The sequence below is a fragment of the Lonchura striata genome, chromosome 12 (assembly GCF_050655825.1).
Source record: "Lonchura striata isolate lonStrDom1 chromosome 12, ASM5065582v1, whole genome shotgun sequence".
NCBI classification, from domain to species: domain Eukaryota; kingdom Metazoa; phylum Chordata; class Aves; order Passeriformes; family Estrildidae; genus Lonchura; species Lonchura striata.
The window spans coordinates 24,065,905-24,080,186 of NC_140714.1; the positions used below are offsets into that span (position 1 = coordinate 24,065,905).

Genomic DNA, 14,282 nt, shown 5'->3' on the forward strand with positions numbered 1-14,282 from the left:
TGGAAGGGTGGAGAAATCTGGGATGTCTCTGTTTTCTCCTTAGAGTCTCTCTCTCTTGAGAGAGAGAGAAAGAGGCAGCGGCAGCTTGTCAGCAGTTCACCGCGGGGAAGGAGAAGAGCAGGGGGCGGGGGGCCGCAAGGTGCCCAGCCACTGTGGGAGCTGGAGAATCCAGGCAGAGTGCCAGCCAGGGAGTCAGGACTGTGGGAGCTGGGGAATCCAGGTAGAGAGCCAGCCAGGGAGTCAGGACTTTTAACCCTTCCTTGAGAAATGAAAGCTTTATAAAATTTTTCTCCTCCTCCGTTTAAAAGAGAGGAAGAGAGACAGTTCGGACCCTGGGATGTTATAAGAATAAATCCTAGGTAGGAGGAAATGAGAAGTGGTTTTTTGGCTGGACTTTTCCTTGTTAGCCACAAACTGAACCAATTTTTCTCCTCCAAGAGAGACTGTATTTTAAGAGGATGTCAGTAAGCCAAGAGACCTGCTTCAGCTGAGAAAAGACAGAAACAGAGCAAACAGAGAAAAATTAGGGAGGTTTGTGGTGGTGCTCCCTGTCCTCAAAAAAAGAAAAGAAAAGAAGATCTCTGTCCTTAGACCCTCAGCCCCAGGGAGAAATGGGGGGGGACTGTAGTCCCAAAAAATAAAAAACTAAACTGTTGTTTTTTTCCCCCCTCTTGGCAGGGCATCCTTACAAGAAAAAATCCTAAAACCAGTCTGTCCATCCATGCATTAGTAGTGAGAGCACTGTGCATAGGAAAGAGAAGGGTCACCATGACAAACTTTTTCTCCGGGCAGTGCCATGTGTGACATAGAAGCACAAGATGTGGCAGCCTGTGTTTCTTAAGGAGTCTGTAACACAGGAAAGACTCGTCTCTCCCTCAACAGACTGAGTATCAATTGTCTAGAAGGTAAAAACCTAATTAGGGTCCAGATTGTGCTCACTGTAGTTTGTTAGAATTAGGTAGTGAAAAGAAGAATGCTTTACAAGGTTTTAATTTTGATCTTTATGGTGGTTTTTTTTTCCCTTTCTTTTTTTTCTTTCTTTTATAGCAATAGCTTAATAAAGTTTTTTTTTTTTCCTATTATTAAGCTTGGGCCTGCTTTGCTCTATTCTCAATTACATTTCACAGCATTCAATTAAGAAATTACATTTTCATAGGAGCACTGGCATTGTGCCAGTGTCAAATCATAACAAACATAAACACAACAGAAACTACAATTACAAAGTCAAAGTCTGGTGCTACTACTTGATAGATATTCCCCAGTCCATTACCAACATAAACTCCCTGGCTATCAGTAATGTTGTGTCTTTCTCCAGTCTCAGTCCTCCATAACCTAAATATTCACCGATTAGTACTTCTGTATATTTAACTCTTTGAGGGCCCAGTCCTGAAGCCCTTCATTATTTTTCCATCCTGGCTGGTCAGAAGAAACACAAGAGCACTGGGCAGCTCCTTTGGAACGGAAACTCAACACCTGGTAAGACCAGCCACATGAGCACCACTAGTGTTCCATGTTTTGTATCTACTGTCATTCTGCTTCTCATACCAGTATTTCCCATTTTGACAAACCAGACCAAACACCCAATTGCAGAAAGAAATACTAAATCTTGGGCTAAAGGATAGAATTTTACACAGGTGCAAGATACAGGTGGCAGGATTAATGATGTGGTTTAATACTACCCTTAACATCCTCCTACTGAAAGAGTCTCCCTGCCCTGCTCCCTCAACCACAGGCATTACATTATTGTTACTTAGAAGGTTTTTGACCCAACTCAGAATTGATTCAGCTGATCTCATGCATAGGGAAGTGGTGTGAAAGTTGTGCTCAGGGTGGAAGCCAGTAAGAGCACAGGCAGCAGATAGAGGAATTGGGCTTGGAGGTATCTTCTACAGTGGTACCACAAGCAGGTCTGCTGTTATAACAAGTCCTAAACTCTGCAGAACCCTGTGAATGACATGGTTTACTGCAACTCAATTGGCTAGCAAACAGAAACACTTCATTTCAGTTATTATTACCTAATGGCATGGGAAAAAAAATATATCAAAACCTCTTGTTGTGCAACTACATACTTTTTCACTGGGAATCAGCAGTATGAAAGAAGTATTCAAAAACTGATACCATTTATTCCTCTTAAAAGCAAAGTCACCTTCACAAGGAAAATAGCTCCAGTTTGATCTTTGCACCTTCTCAGACCATGGAATATTTACCACTCATGCACTCATAACCCAAGTTAAAGCAGTTGGCCTTTTATAACCAAAGAGGCCAAGACTTTGAGCTTTTTCAGTGAAGTGTGTTTTCCAGACATCTACAATTTTTCGTGGCAAGGGTTTTTCATTACAATATCATATATATAGGGGAAATTAAACTTCAACTGATCCCATGCTTAAGTGAAAAGGCTCAGTTTTGGTTTCCTGTTGGAACTTTCTGTCCCAGATTGAAACACAAGATGTATTCCATTTGCCATCTGAAGGGCAGTTGTCTTCTGTTAAGTGGGCAGTTTTTCCTTATGTCTTCCACAACCAATCCTGCCTCCAGGGAGACATCTCCTGATAATGGGCTATTGAATGTCACCACATGACTGATAAAAGTTACAGCATCCCATTGTGAGATGCTCCACCTAGAAGGAGGAGCCAAGCATTCCTAACTGGATATAATCTGGGTTTTTGGGACACCAGACTCAGGCTTTTCCACTGGATTTCCAGGAGGACTGCAGCCAATCCAATTTGGACTGCTACCAACACCCTGACCAAAAGAGTGTCAGGTTGTATTCTGACTCTGTCAGTGGTTTTTCTTTTGTATTATTGCATGTATTTTATTTTCTTTTTCCCTTTTCCTGATTAATTGTATTTCTGACTTGGAGTCTCTCACTGGTTTTGCTTTCAAACCAGTACACCATGATCTGTTTTTTTTTTCTTGTTGTCCCCAAGCTTGCCCCTAACTCCAGGCACTCCTGAACAAAGATTCTCTTACACCTTATCTTGCACATAACTTTCAGGCATCTCCAGGCTCTGAGTCCTACATGGGAACATTACAAGCACACAGGAATCCTCAGGACCATGGAAGAGCTCAGCAGAAGTTTTCAGATCTGCAACACCAAAATTGCCGTAAAGGCAGACCCTTAACTCCTGCTGAAGGTGCTCACGTCCTTGTTTAGATCCCACTTTAATTGTATAGCAAACTGTATACATCAGAATGAGCTTAATCCAAAAAAGCCCTGCATACGTCATTTACTTTAAGAGCCAGATATCATTAAAAGTCCTGTAGCAACAGGAGCTGTAAGATACTCCCTAAAACACCTTAGGGAATGCCCAAATAACAAATATTAAAAAAAAAACAAAACAGCAAAAGCATGGAGGGAAGTCTGATCCAGGTCTCCCTGTTGTCATGGTGACTTCCCAGTCATTTATGTACTTCAGACACATTCAGAAAAAAGCTCTATTTTCACCCTTCCTACCAAATAATGTAAGAAAGGGAAAAAAATCCTGCCAGCTTGTCCCAAGACAAACAAATGGCAACCAAATCCTTTGATCAGACAGCATCCCTGAAATATTTTAACCAATACTTTTCCTGCACTGTGAATCAGATACTCAGACAACATGGAAACAGACATCACCAGAAAATTCAAATTAACAATCCATCCAATCCCTTTATCATTCAAGATTCTGACCGCACTTGGATCAGATTATTAAAAAAATAATTACTTACAACATAATTTCATTCATCTCCCATTTGCAGACACTGTTTGCAAGCATTTGATTTTCTTTTATCAAGTACTATGCGTTCCACATGCTGCTGTTATCATATAGAGCCATCAAACAGCCCTATTTGGCTCAAAAAGCATAAAATCCTCTCAACATTTACATGCAAATACTGCATAAATATGGATTTTAAAAAGCATAAAATCAATACAGCTCATCGAAGAGCTGTACAGAAAGAGCAAATGTTTTACTACCAGCACCAAATTGCTCACACTCAGCAAGCACTGCCCAACACTGCCAAACCCCCCTACTTCTACATGGGGAAAAGGCTAATGCATAACACAGCTGAGGAGCAGGCATCTACTAAGACACCATTTTCTACATGATACCTGAAAAAGCATTACAGACTCCACAAGAAAGCGCTATTTGAACAGATCACAGCATGCACACTTACCAGCAGCTCCCCAGCCCAGCCTGGCCAGCCATCTGCCGTTGCCCACCACCTCCCAGCATTCAGGAAATCACCACATTCGCTTCACAGACAGACCATCCTGATGGCCCCCACCCTCCCTGTTAATCAATTAATGAAGCAAGACTGTTTTTCCTTACTAAGCAATATATGGACACTAGGCCACTTGAAGGTTGCCTGTTCCTTCCTGCTGCAGGGCCTCCCCAATAAAAATTGCCCAGCCAAATTCAGGCTTTTTCCTTTTTTTATATTCATTCAAAGCTGTAGGAATACACTCAGCCCTTGACAATGCCAGTTTGCATGATGAAAGAGCAAAAGTAGTTTGGAGGCTGCAGAATGCCGTCTCTGGGTTACCATGGCAATAAATGTGGGAAGGGGAGGGGGCTTCACTGATGGCAATTGCTGCTGCTTGGTGGAGATGTTCTAAAGCCAGCCTGTGTGGGAGTGTAGTCCAGGAGAAGAAAATGTGTTTTACTATTACTATTACAATTTTATCTGCACTTCCTTTCATTTGCACCAAATTTCACATAGTTGAAATTTAAACTTCCCTGAGATGCTGAGGGGATGCTGATTGAAACAAGTGTGGTGTATGATCCCTCCAATGAGGGAGCTGAAGACACTTTATTTACATATTGGAATTTACACAGACGGGAATTAATGCTCAATCGCAATTAAAACTTGATTGACAAAGATGAACCTGTTGCAGAGCTGAGGCTGTAGCAAGGAGGGCTAGTTTCATGAAGGCTTGGTAAGAAGCATCACCTTATCATTAAAACACAAGGTAGCCTTTCTCTTACAAAAAACTCTCACACATAGTATGAAACAGATCACCTCAAGGATCTTGTCCCTTGTGAAACTGAGAAAAGTTCATCAAGAAAAGCAGGGTGGGCACTGACACACCGCTCCACAGTGCTCCTCCATGAGATTTTGACTCACACCATCACCACCCTCCCCTTCTTGGGTCTTGTCAGGGTACCCATGGAAAGTCAACCAAAATAATCCATGGGAGGTGGAAGCCTGGCACCAAAATCCCAGTGAGAATATGCCATACAATTTCATCAAACTGATTATATTTTATACAAATTTAGTTAGTATTTTTGGGATATAAGTTAGCATTTTTAGGATATTATTAGTAGTATTTTTTAAATATTAAGAAAAATTCTTTCATTGAAACAGAATGGCTAAACATTAAAACAGGCAAACCAGAGCAGTGGTGGAGTCATTGTCCCTGGAAGTATTCAAGAAACAAGCAAACATGACGTTTGGTGACATGGTTTAGCGACCATCATAGGATTCAGTCAAAGGTTGGACTTGATGATCTTGGAGGTCTTTTCCAACCTCAGAAGGCAAGAGCTGCTCACTATGGTGACATTAACACAATGCTCCAACCAAAGTGCAATACTGACTGTCCAATATTTGCCAGAAAACAAAGCAACATCCACAGTCATCAGTTTACCACTGACTATTACCAATGTAATTTAATTTTGCAAATCAAAAAATTCTCCAAATACTGTCTCTGAACACTCAGAAAAAGTTTTTTAACAGTAGTTAATTAACAGAGAGCTCCACCTTGGCACACTAGCCAGACCTCCCCCCTCCTCAGTCTCTCTGCAGAGGATACCAAGAAGCCTGCACCAACACAAAGACAACTTTGATTTGCAAAAACAGCAGCTAAAGGTGATCCACTCAAAATCCACCATTTATTTACTTATCAATTTCAATGGGCTTGTTTAGAAAGATAACCCAAAAAGAGAGGAGGTAAGCATGTTGTGTGCCATATAAAAGGACAGAGTAAAGCTGGGATGGAGACACTGTGAGCGCAATTATAATCCAGCTGGGCACAAGGCTGGAAAAAATCTGTCAGGCTTTGGAGTTTCTTCTGAAAACCCCAGAGTTGGCTGCTCTGCAGCTGCTCCAGCCAGGCCCCATGCAGCTGCCTTCTCCCTGGAGCTCACTCATCTCTCCAGTCCCACGTCAGAGAAAAGGAGACACCACTGAGGTCCCAATGCCTCAAGAGAAGTGGCTGATATCTTCTACCCAAGTGGGACCAAGGGAAAACTTGTTTGAGAAATAACCTAGGCTAGGTCACTTTCTGACTCCTCTCTCTCTTGAAACAATTTCTGCCCCAATCTGAATTGAGAGGAAGAAAAAAAATATGAAAAGATGTTTTTTTGCAACCTGTCACAGCAGTAAGATGAACTAATACATACTAATACTTACACATATAAAATCCCTAGAACACACACTGCCAGCCCAGGAGTGGGGAAACCCCTCCTGAACCTGAGGGAAGGTCCATCTCCCTGTGAAGCAGAGAGCAAACAGTCTAACTCATATATTTCCACCTGTGTTCCTCCTCAGCCAAATACGAGTTCAACATTTCTTTACAAGGCCAGAAATCAAAAATCCTAATACAAATAAAACACAAATCTGATTTTATGATATTACAAAGTTTTGCTGATCACACCTGATCCAGATCACACTGTACAACTCTCCGTGCTTTCCCAAGTTCTTACAGGTGGCCTCGCCATCATGTCTTAATAGCAATTTAATTTGCCAATAGTAAAATTCCACTCACAGCAAAATCTTACTTCATATACAAAGTCAAGGAAGAGCAGAATTAAATCTGCCAGTGCAAGCACAGCAAAGAGCTATAAAGCACTAGCTGCTACACATAAGCAATGGGTAAAGGCTGAAACAGCTTAAAATTCCAAACAGCCAGAAACCAGAGCAACCCAAAACCACAGAGCAGCTCTGCAGGACGCACCCGGCATGGGCTTACATATTTCTAGCCACATCTCCTCACACCATGCCAGCTTTCCACTACGCCCCTCTCCCTGCTCCAGCAGGCACCAATCAGTACAGAATGGAGCTAGTCTGGAGCAACTCATGTCCACTGTTCAGCTGGCAGCTGTCATCCTGATGTTTTGCCTGCTTGTCACCTCTCTAGGAATCAGTCTATCTGGCCAATAAATTTTAGGGAAAAACAGAAAGGAAAAGGAAAAAAAAATTGTATAGCTCCTTACCCCTTTTATTGACTATGCTGAAATGTACTTGAGGAGCAAGAAGGGACAGAAAGCACAATGCATAAGCCTCACTTACTCAGGAAACCAGATTAAAAGCCACACCACCAACTACCAGGGAAGATCAAGAAGACCAGGGAGCATGTCAGATTGATTATTCTTTTCTTTAAAAGACACCTGCCAGGGAGACACAAAGGTATACAGTGAGGCTGAGCAGAAGGCCAAGAAATTGCAGGGATATCATATATCGATTATTAAAAGTCAAGAATATATTCATTGCTATATGTATTGTACATACCCAGGTATGTCTTGGAAAGGGCAGCCAGGAGATTTCTTTGAAGCTACCCTGAACAAACAAAAAAGCATCACTGTTTTAGACTTTCTAATAGCTAAATAGCAACAGACTGACCAACCAACATTCCTGTGATTATGTGGCTAAAATCACTGTGCTCCAGGAAAGGAACATACACATCATAAATCATACCTCATCTCCTAGTAACAAGGCAAGGTATCAGATGTGCAAAGCTTAGGGGAAAAACAGATTTAGTCTCTTATTGCAAAAATATAAATTGAACAAAACTGACAAATGACTGGCTATTCATTATTACATGATCCTCCTGTAATCTTGAAGCTTTTTATCAGAACACTGCATGTGCAAAGAAATGAAGAGTTGATCTCATGGTTGGTAGTAGCTTTTAGATGACTGATAACCTCTTATTGGAAGAACAGATATAAACTTACAAAAAAAAAACCCAAAACCAAAAGGATGACATTGTTAAGGATAAACTATCATTTTAAATCATGTACCCAGAAAAACAGGGAACAAGTTGATATCCATTATTTGTTTACCTTATTTTTTGTGTTCTGACAACTACATTCATCTGCCAATGAAACAAAGGAAAAGTCAGCTTGCCTAACTGTATCTGATGCACACACTTGTGTTGCTGTATATTCATACTATCACTAGTTGTGTGCACCAAAATTAAACAGAAAAAACCAAACTAAGAAGATGCAATGAATCACTCAAGCCAAGTGGAGCAAGTAAAAGAGCTTTGCATTTTTTAAATTGAATAATAGCTTTTAAATAACCAATAATTATTAATCTGTCTGAGAGCTGCACAAGTGCATCGTTATCTGGTCCCCAAATAACACCACTAAAGGTGAAATGATACACCAGCCCATGGAAATGGAGATTTATAGAGGCCCCAGTTATATGTAATACATAATTTGCAGTATGTATTTTTATAATTTTCTGCAATGCAGAGCTAACTGGATAGGAAGGCAGAACACTCAGGGTACTTTTATGAGCTGTACAGGTTTGCCATATATTTCAACCTAGTCCAAGTCACCTGAAGGGAAACAGAAATTATTTGTTTAAAAGATGACTTTTGACAATTCTCCTGGATTTTTCAACATTTTAAACCCCATTTCTGCTAACACTCAGCATTTCCTTCTCAAATGGCAGCAGAAAAATTCCTCATATGCACTAATAAGGTATATAGATGCTACCCTGCAGACCCTGGCTGCTATAAAAATAAATTTTGAAAGGCTATATGAAACAGTGTTCATTATTATTTCCCCCGGCATGTGCAATCACAACAGGGGCACTGCAACTTTAAAGCTCGATCATTACAATTCACTAGGAGTTACCTTAAAGGTATTAAGACAGCAAGAGGATTTTATCACTGTTCTGTTGCAAGAGAAGTTTTTGAAAACCAAATAAATTTTGAAAAAATTGACGTAGTTCTGCTGTCAATCATCTCTGCTGCCAAAATATATTCCTTTAAGAACTCACTATCTTTGCTCTTGTAGTGTTAAACAAACTAAAGAGAATTTTTTGCCCTGGTCATACAAATTTCTGAAACTTATTTTAGAAACACTCTGCATTAAGACCTGCAGTAAAAATAAAGAGAGATGCTTAAATCACTTGCATGGTCTAAATGGTGCCAAAAAAAAGGTTAAACAAACAAATAACTTCACCTACTTAAGCTGGGTAATTTTTCTACCAAAACAACAACAAAAAAATTACTTCTCAAAAAAGCTAGATGAGTGAGTCTTCAGAGACCTTTGATCCAACCATTTTATACCACATGTTCAATAAGTGCATTAAATTTCATTGTACTAATAATAGGTTATAATTACTATTATCATCACTGACAACAGACAGGCAGTGCTGACCATTCCTTTAAGCACAAACACGTCTGAGTTTCATCCTCAGGCTGCATGTCCCCAGAGTTTCTGCTCTAGAACGACACCCGGAGAAAACCCAGAACTGAGCCAGCATGAAGTGGGGAACAGGGGGAGCTGGAAGTTCAACTCAGTGAAATCTGTCAAACAAATATGAGCGGTATAAAGTGCCTTTTTCCACTTTCATTTTATTTTCATAGTCAGAAAATGCTTTGAAAGTAAATAGAACTTATTTGTATGAGGTCACTGATGGAAGCTGTATATTTCTTCCAAAACATTTAGAAAACAGGAACAAAACTTGAAGTCAGACACCATAAACTATGACACGCACATTTATTCACAGTTGACTTTGCAAGTTCCACTTTGGTTTTTATCAGAACAAAATCTCATTGTCTCATTTCCTTTAGTTTCCAGTGAACTTCATTATTAAAATATGAGGTTTAAAATAGATTATGATTTCACCCAAAAAACAAATGTAATCTTTGTGCAAGGGGAACAACAGTTGTATGCTCTGAATGGTGCATAACACCACACAGCTTTAGCAAAAGCATGAGCCAGGTCAATTATTTTAAATTTTTTATATGTAATTCTTAATTTTTGATACATGTATATATGCATCCATACATTATACATATATGTGTACACATATACACCTTGCCAACTACTCCCTTTAATAACTTCAAACTTAAGGAGACATAGTTTGCTAATGTTACAGTAATTGTTCATTATTAATTTTATGTATCATCTCTTTAAGAAAAATATGAATATAGAGCTATCCACAATTAACATCACTGAACAATTTTCTTCCCCAAATCCCTATCACTGCTCCCAAAGCAGACAGTGCACAAGAGCAGCACACTGAGCTCAGGTCCATGACATTCTGAAGTCATCAGTGAGGAGAGTGAATCTCTGCAATTAGCTGAATACGTGCGTATGTATAATGTAGGCAACTTGCCATCTGCATTTCCAGGGATTTCACAGTTTTTTGGAAGCTCAGGGATGTGGAACACCAGAGCTTGCTTTTGGTGAGAGCACTTCGATGGCAGTTTGTTGGACCATTGGCTATTAATAATTTTATTATTCCTACAAAGGCACCCAACAATCCCAAAAGAAAGCAGAGCCCATTGAGATAAGCACTGTACAAATACTTAATAAAACCAGGCTTTGTTCACAGTTCAAAAAAGAATGCTTGAAAATGAAAGAAAAGAAAAAAAAATAGTAAAGTGTTGCCAAGGTTTCACAGCAGGAACAGAGCTGTAGCATGGGCTCGTGGCCAGTGTCCTACCCAGCTCCTGGGACAGGGCTAACTCCCTTCAGCACCAGTTAGCAAGCTGGTAGTATTGTTTCAAACAAAAAGAAGTAAATAGGAGCCTTTGTTCTCGCACCCAACAAAGTAAATAACTGAAGTATATGTATTCTTGGTGCACACAACTTCTCCACATGGGAGAGGCAGGGGAATTTTGTGGGAATCCCCTACTAAAACACTGGCAGAACATCACTGACACCTCAGAAAGCAAATCTGTACATCAGTCACAGCCCAATGCAAACAGAATGTGCAATTCTGCAGGGGAAAAAAAAAAGGGAAGAAGCACAGAGAAACTGACACCACACAGAGAAGTTAGTACAATTTCATGTAAGAAGCAGTAAAAAGAAGAGAGTAGTATCGCATATGGATTCAGTTGCACTGAGCAATGTGTATTTGAAAGAAATTGGGTTGAAATCAGTTCTTCCAAGCAAAACTTCAACTTTTTCAAAGAATGCAAATCCTCTTCAAGGCACACTGAAACAGGAGCCATAAAAGGTTTAATAGATCAAAGATTTTGGTCTTCCACAAGTAGAAGAGCCTTGGATTGATTTTCACAAGCCCATTAAAAATTGTTTTTAAAGAATTAGCACATTGCACATTAGCACTTGTTAGCACATGGAAAGAGTCAGATGGTCTCATATAAGGATTTATATCAAAGTAACACTATCCAGAACAGAAACCATATTTCTGTAATGATCTATAATGTAAATTTGGGATGTCCAAAACAAGGGTCAATTTCCATCCAAATTCCATAATACAGCATCTTTAGACAAAAAAAAAGTGGAAGTTAATTATGGTAACTCATTGAGTTAACATCTATTCTTCCATGACTAAAGGTGACAGAACCCTGCAATCATAGAACCATTAAGGCTGGAAAAGACCTGGGAATCATGAAGCCCAACTGCCAACCCAGCACCATCAGGTTCACCATTATGTCCTCAAGTGCCACAGCAACATTTTTTAACATTTCCAGGGATGGTGACTCCACCACTGCCCTGGGCAGCCTGTCCAATGCTTTGCTTTCAGTGAAGGAACTTTTCCCTAATAGTCAATCTAAATCTTCCCTGGTGGGGAAGAGGTCATTTCCTGTTGTCCTGTCCCTTGTTCTCTGGGAGAAGATCATGATCCCCCTCTGGCTGCCCTCTTCCTGTCAGGGGGCTGTGGAGAGAGACAAAGGGTCTCCCCTGACCCTCCTTTTTACTCTAGGCTGAGTGCTCCCAGCTCCCTCAGCCACTCTTCATACTCCAGACCCTTCCCCATCTCTGTTCTCTTTCCTGGACACACTCCAGATTCTCAAGGTCTTCCTTATTATGTGGGGCCCAAAACTGAACCCAGAATTTGAAGCACAGCCTCATCAGTGCTCAGCACAGGGGAAAAATAGGAGACTTCTCCTCTGGGCTTCTTTTGGGTTCAGTGCAGCATCTCCTGCTGGAGTAGGCAGAATGCTACACAGTTTTCCTCTGTGCAAACATACAACTGGACCTCCAGTGGTCTTCTTTATCTAACTTAGTTTCCAAATTAATTCAGAAACAACAAAAACGGTGTTAAGACAAAATACTCTGCAGAAATTTGCACAGTAACAAAGAGTCTGATTATATCTGCAATTTTCACATGAACTATTGCTCTACTTCTGATTTATGAACAAAGCTTTAACACTCAAAGCTTTATTCTGCAGCTTTTGTAATTAGTTGTACATATGCATGCTTTCATGAAAAACAAAGCAAAAGACTTTTTATTTAATTTTGCCTTTCAGTTCATCCTTTGCTGTAAAGAAAATTGTTACAATTCACTCAATTGTTCATTTCTCTACCAGGTCTAAGAGGTACAAATGCCCTTGTTTCCTTGCCAGGAACCAGCAGCAGCATATTTGCTTGACATGGCAAAGCCATGCATCTCACTCCACATCAAAGGAAAAGTTTAAGCTTTATAGATACAAAATAAAAAAGAAAAAAGATAAAGAATAAAAAATCCTACTAATTTCAGTATTGCATCAATCCAAAATCAGTGCCTGTACAAAGATCTGCAAAATTCAAATCAACTCAAGCCTGTAGTTTTTAGAGACATCATCTTGGATTTTGGAGTGTGTTCAATCATAATTAATCAGGGTTAACGATACTCTTAATAAACAAAAGGTGTTTTTCAAAACCCCCTAAAGTCCCAAAGCACTTCATAAACTAACATTTCCATTCACATGAAACAATATATCAATTACAGACACTCAAACACCTTCCAGCTGAGATTTTGCAAGTTTTTGCTGAAGGGACCCAGACAAAGAACTACAAATCAAGAGACTCAGTTTTTAATTTTGCCAGCTGCATTTTGGGTGCTGAGCATGGCATTTTGGAGAGTACTTATCTGTGACCAGAACGTGGTCTGAGATGCTCTGGGGACAGAACTAGCTCAGTACATGCAGAAGAAGGATTTACTTTAGTCCTTTGATTTTTCAAATAACCATGAAACTGGACCCTGGCTTGAGGAACAAGGTTACAATGCACTTGTCATGCACTTAGTTGCCTATTTTACGGTATCCAGGGCTTCTAGTTTGAATGTTGTTCTTTTAAGCACAGCCTCTCACACAGGTTTAAATGTTTGGCGCAAGACAGTCCAAAAAGCTCTTTGTTGTAGCTTGCTGCCAAGAGGTTTGGACATGGGATGGTTATCGTTTGTTCCCTCCACACTAGTGACATCCTTTAGACAAACATTTGGCAACACACTCTTGACTAAAAAAACCCCACATTTTCTCAAGGAAACATCCTTCCAAGCTGTTAAATTAATATGAAAAATGAGGATCTCTGTATGGAAAAGGTGGAGAACTACTGTACTGGTTATGAAACTTGGACCTATTGGATTACAGGAAAAAAAGTAGGGCACAAGTGAAGACAGAAAAAGCAGAACTCCACTTCTAAGAAATTCCCAAGTTTCCCACAGTGAGAAAATGTGTGCAAATGGAGTCAAACAAACCACCCATGCCCTCAGTTAACGCCAACAGCACTAAAACACAAATGCCAAATGCACTGAACCACCCTGTGACTGGTGCCCCATTCAACTCTACCGTGACCTGTAAAACATGATTTTCCACACAAGTAATTTCATGTTCATTTTAAGGTAAATATTTTGTTGCCTTGGAACCTTACAGTCTTCTGCCTGCCTTTAAGAGCTGTTTAGATCCTCTTTAATCCAAAAGAAAATAATTTTTATGCATCTTTTGCCCTCTTCAGTAGTATGCCTTGAGAATACTCTGGATTGTTTTTTGGGTTTGTTTGGGGTTTTTTTTGGGTTTTTTTTTTTGTTTGTTTGTTTGTTTTTTGTTTTTGGGGTTTTTTTAGTGAAACAAGTTGATTTTAAGAAAGACCATTTTCTGGACACTTGTAGTAAACCTTGCACATCGGACATAGCCCCAGATTGTTGGGACTGGTCCTGCAAACACACCACAACGCAGCTCCTTCAGAGTCCCACAGGCACTCAGGAACTGCATCTGAGGCAGAAATAATCTGGTCTTACTTATTAAGTTGGGCTTCAACAGATGTTTAAACAGGACTGAGATTTATCATCAATAAATCTGTCATGCTCACTTAGCTTTGCTTCTAATTAGGGATGCATAA

The 14,282-nt window shown here is 40.0% G+C and overlaps 1 protein-coding gene across 10 annotated transcripts in view; it reads right to left on the reverse strand.

The window, feature by feature from the left end:
- The window catches only part of FGD3 (FYVE, RhoGEF and PH domain containing 3), a 102,984-nt gene that overhangs the window by 67,180 nt on the left and 21,522 nt on the right, over window positions 1-14,282 (reverse strand). For 2 of the 10 annotated variants that reach the window (XR_014958228.1, XM_085590892.1), the window contains exon 1: window positions 4,153-4,199. The exons of 3 other annotated variants lie outside the window; for them this stretch is intronic. Coding sequence is in view for 3 of the 7 variants with exons in the window: in XM_085590892.1 (XP_085447018.1) it covers window positions 4,153-4,184 (32 nt within the window). In the remaining 4 variants the exon portion in view is untranslated. Of the gene's footprint in view, window positions 1-4,152; window positions 4,528-7,266; window positions 7,365-7,485; window positions 7,534-14,282 lie in introns of those variants that run through there. 5 more of the 10 variants (XM_085590901.1, XM_085590899.1, XM_085590894.1 and 2 more) reach the window with 5 other exon arrangements.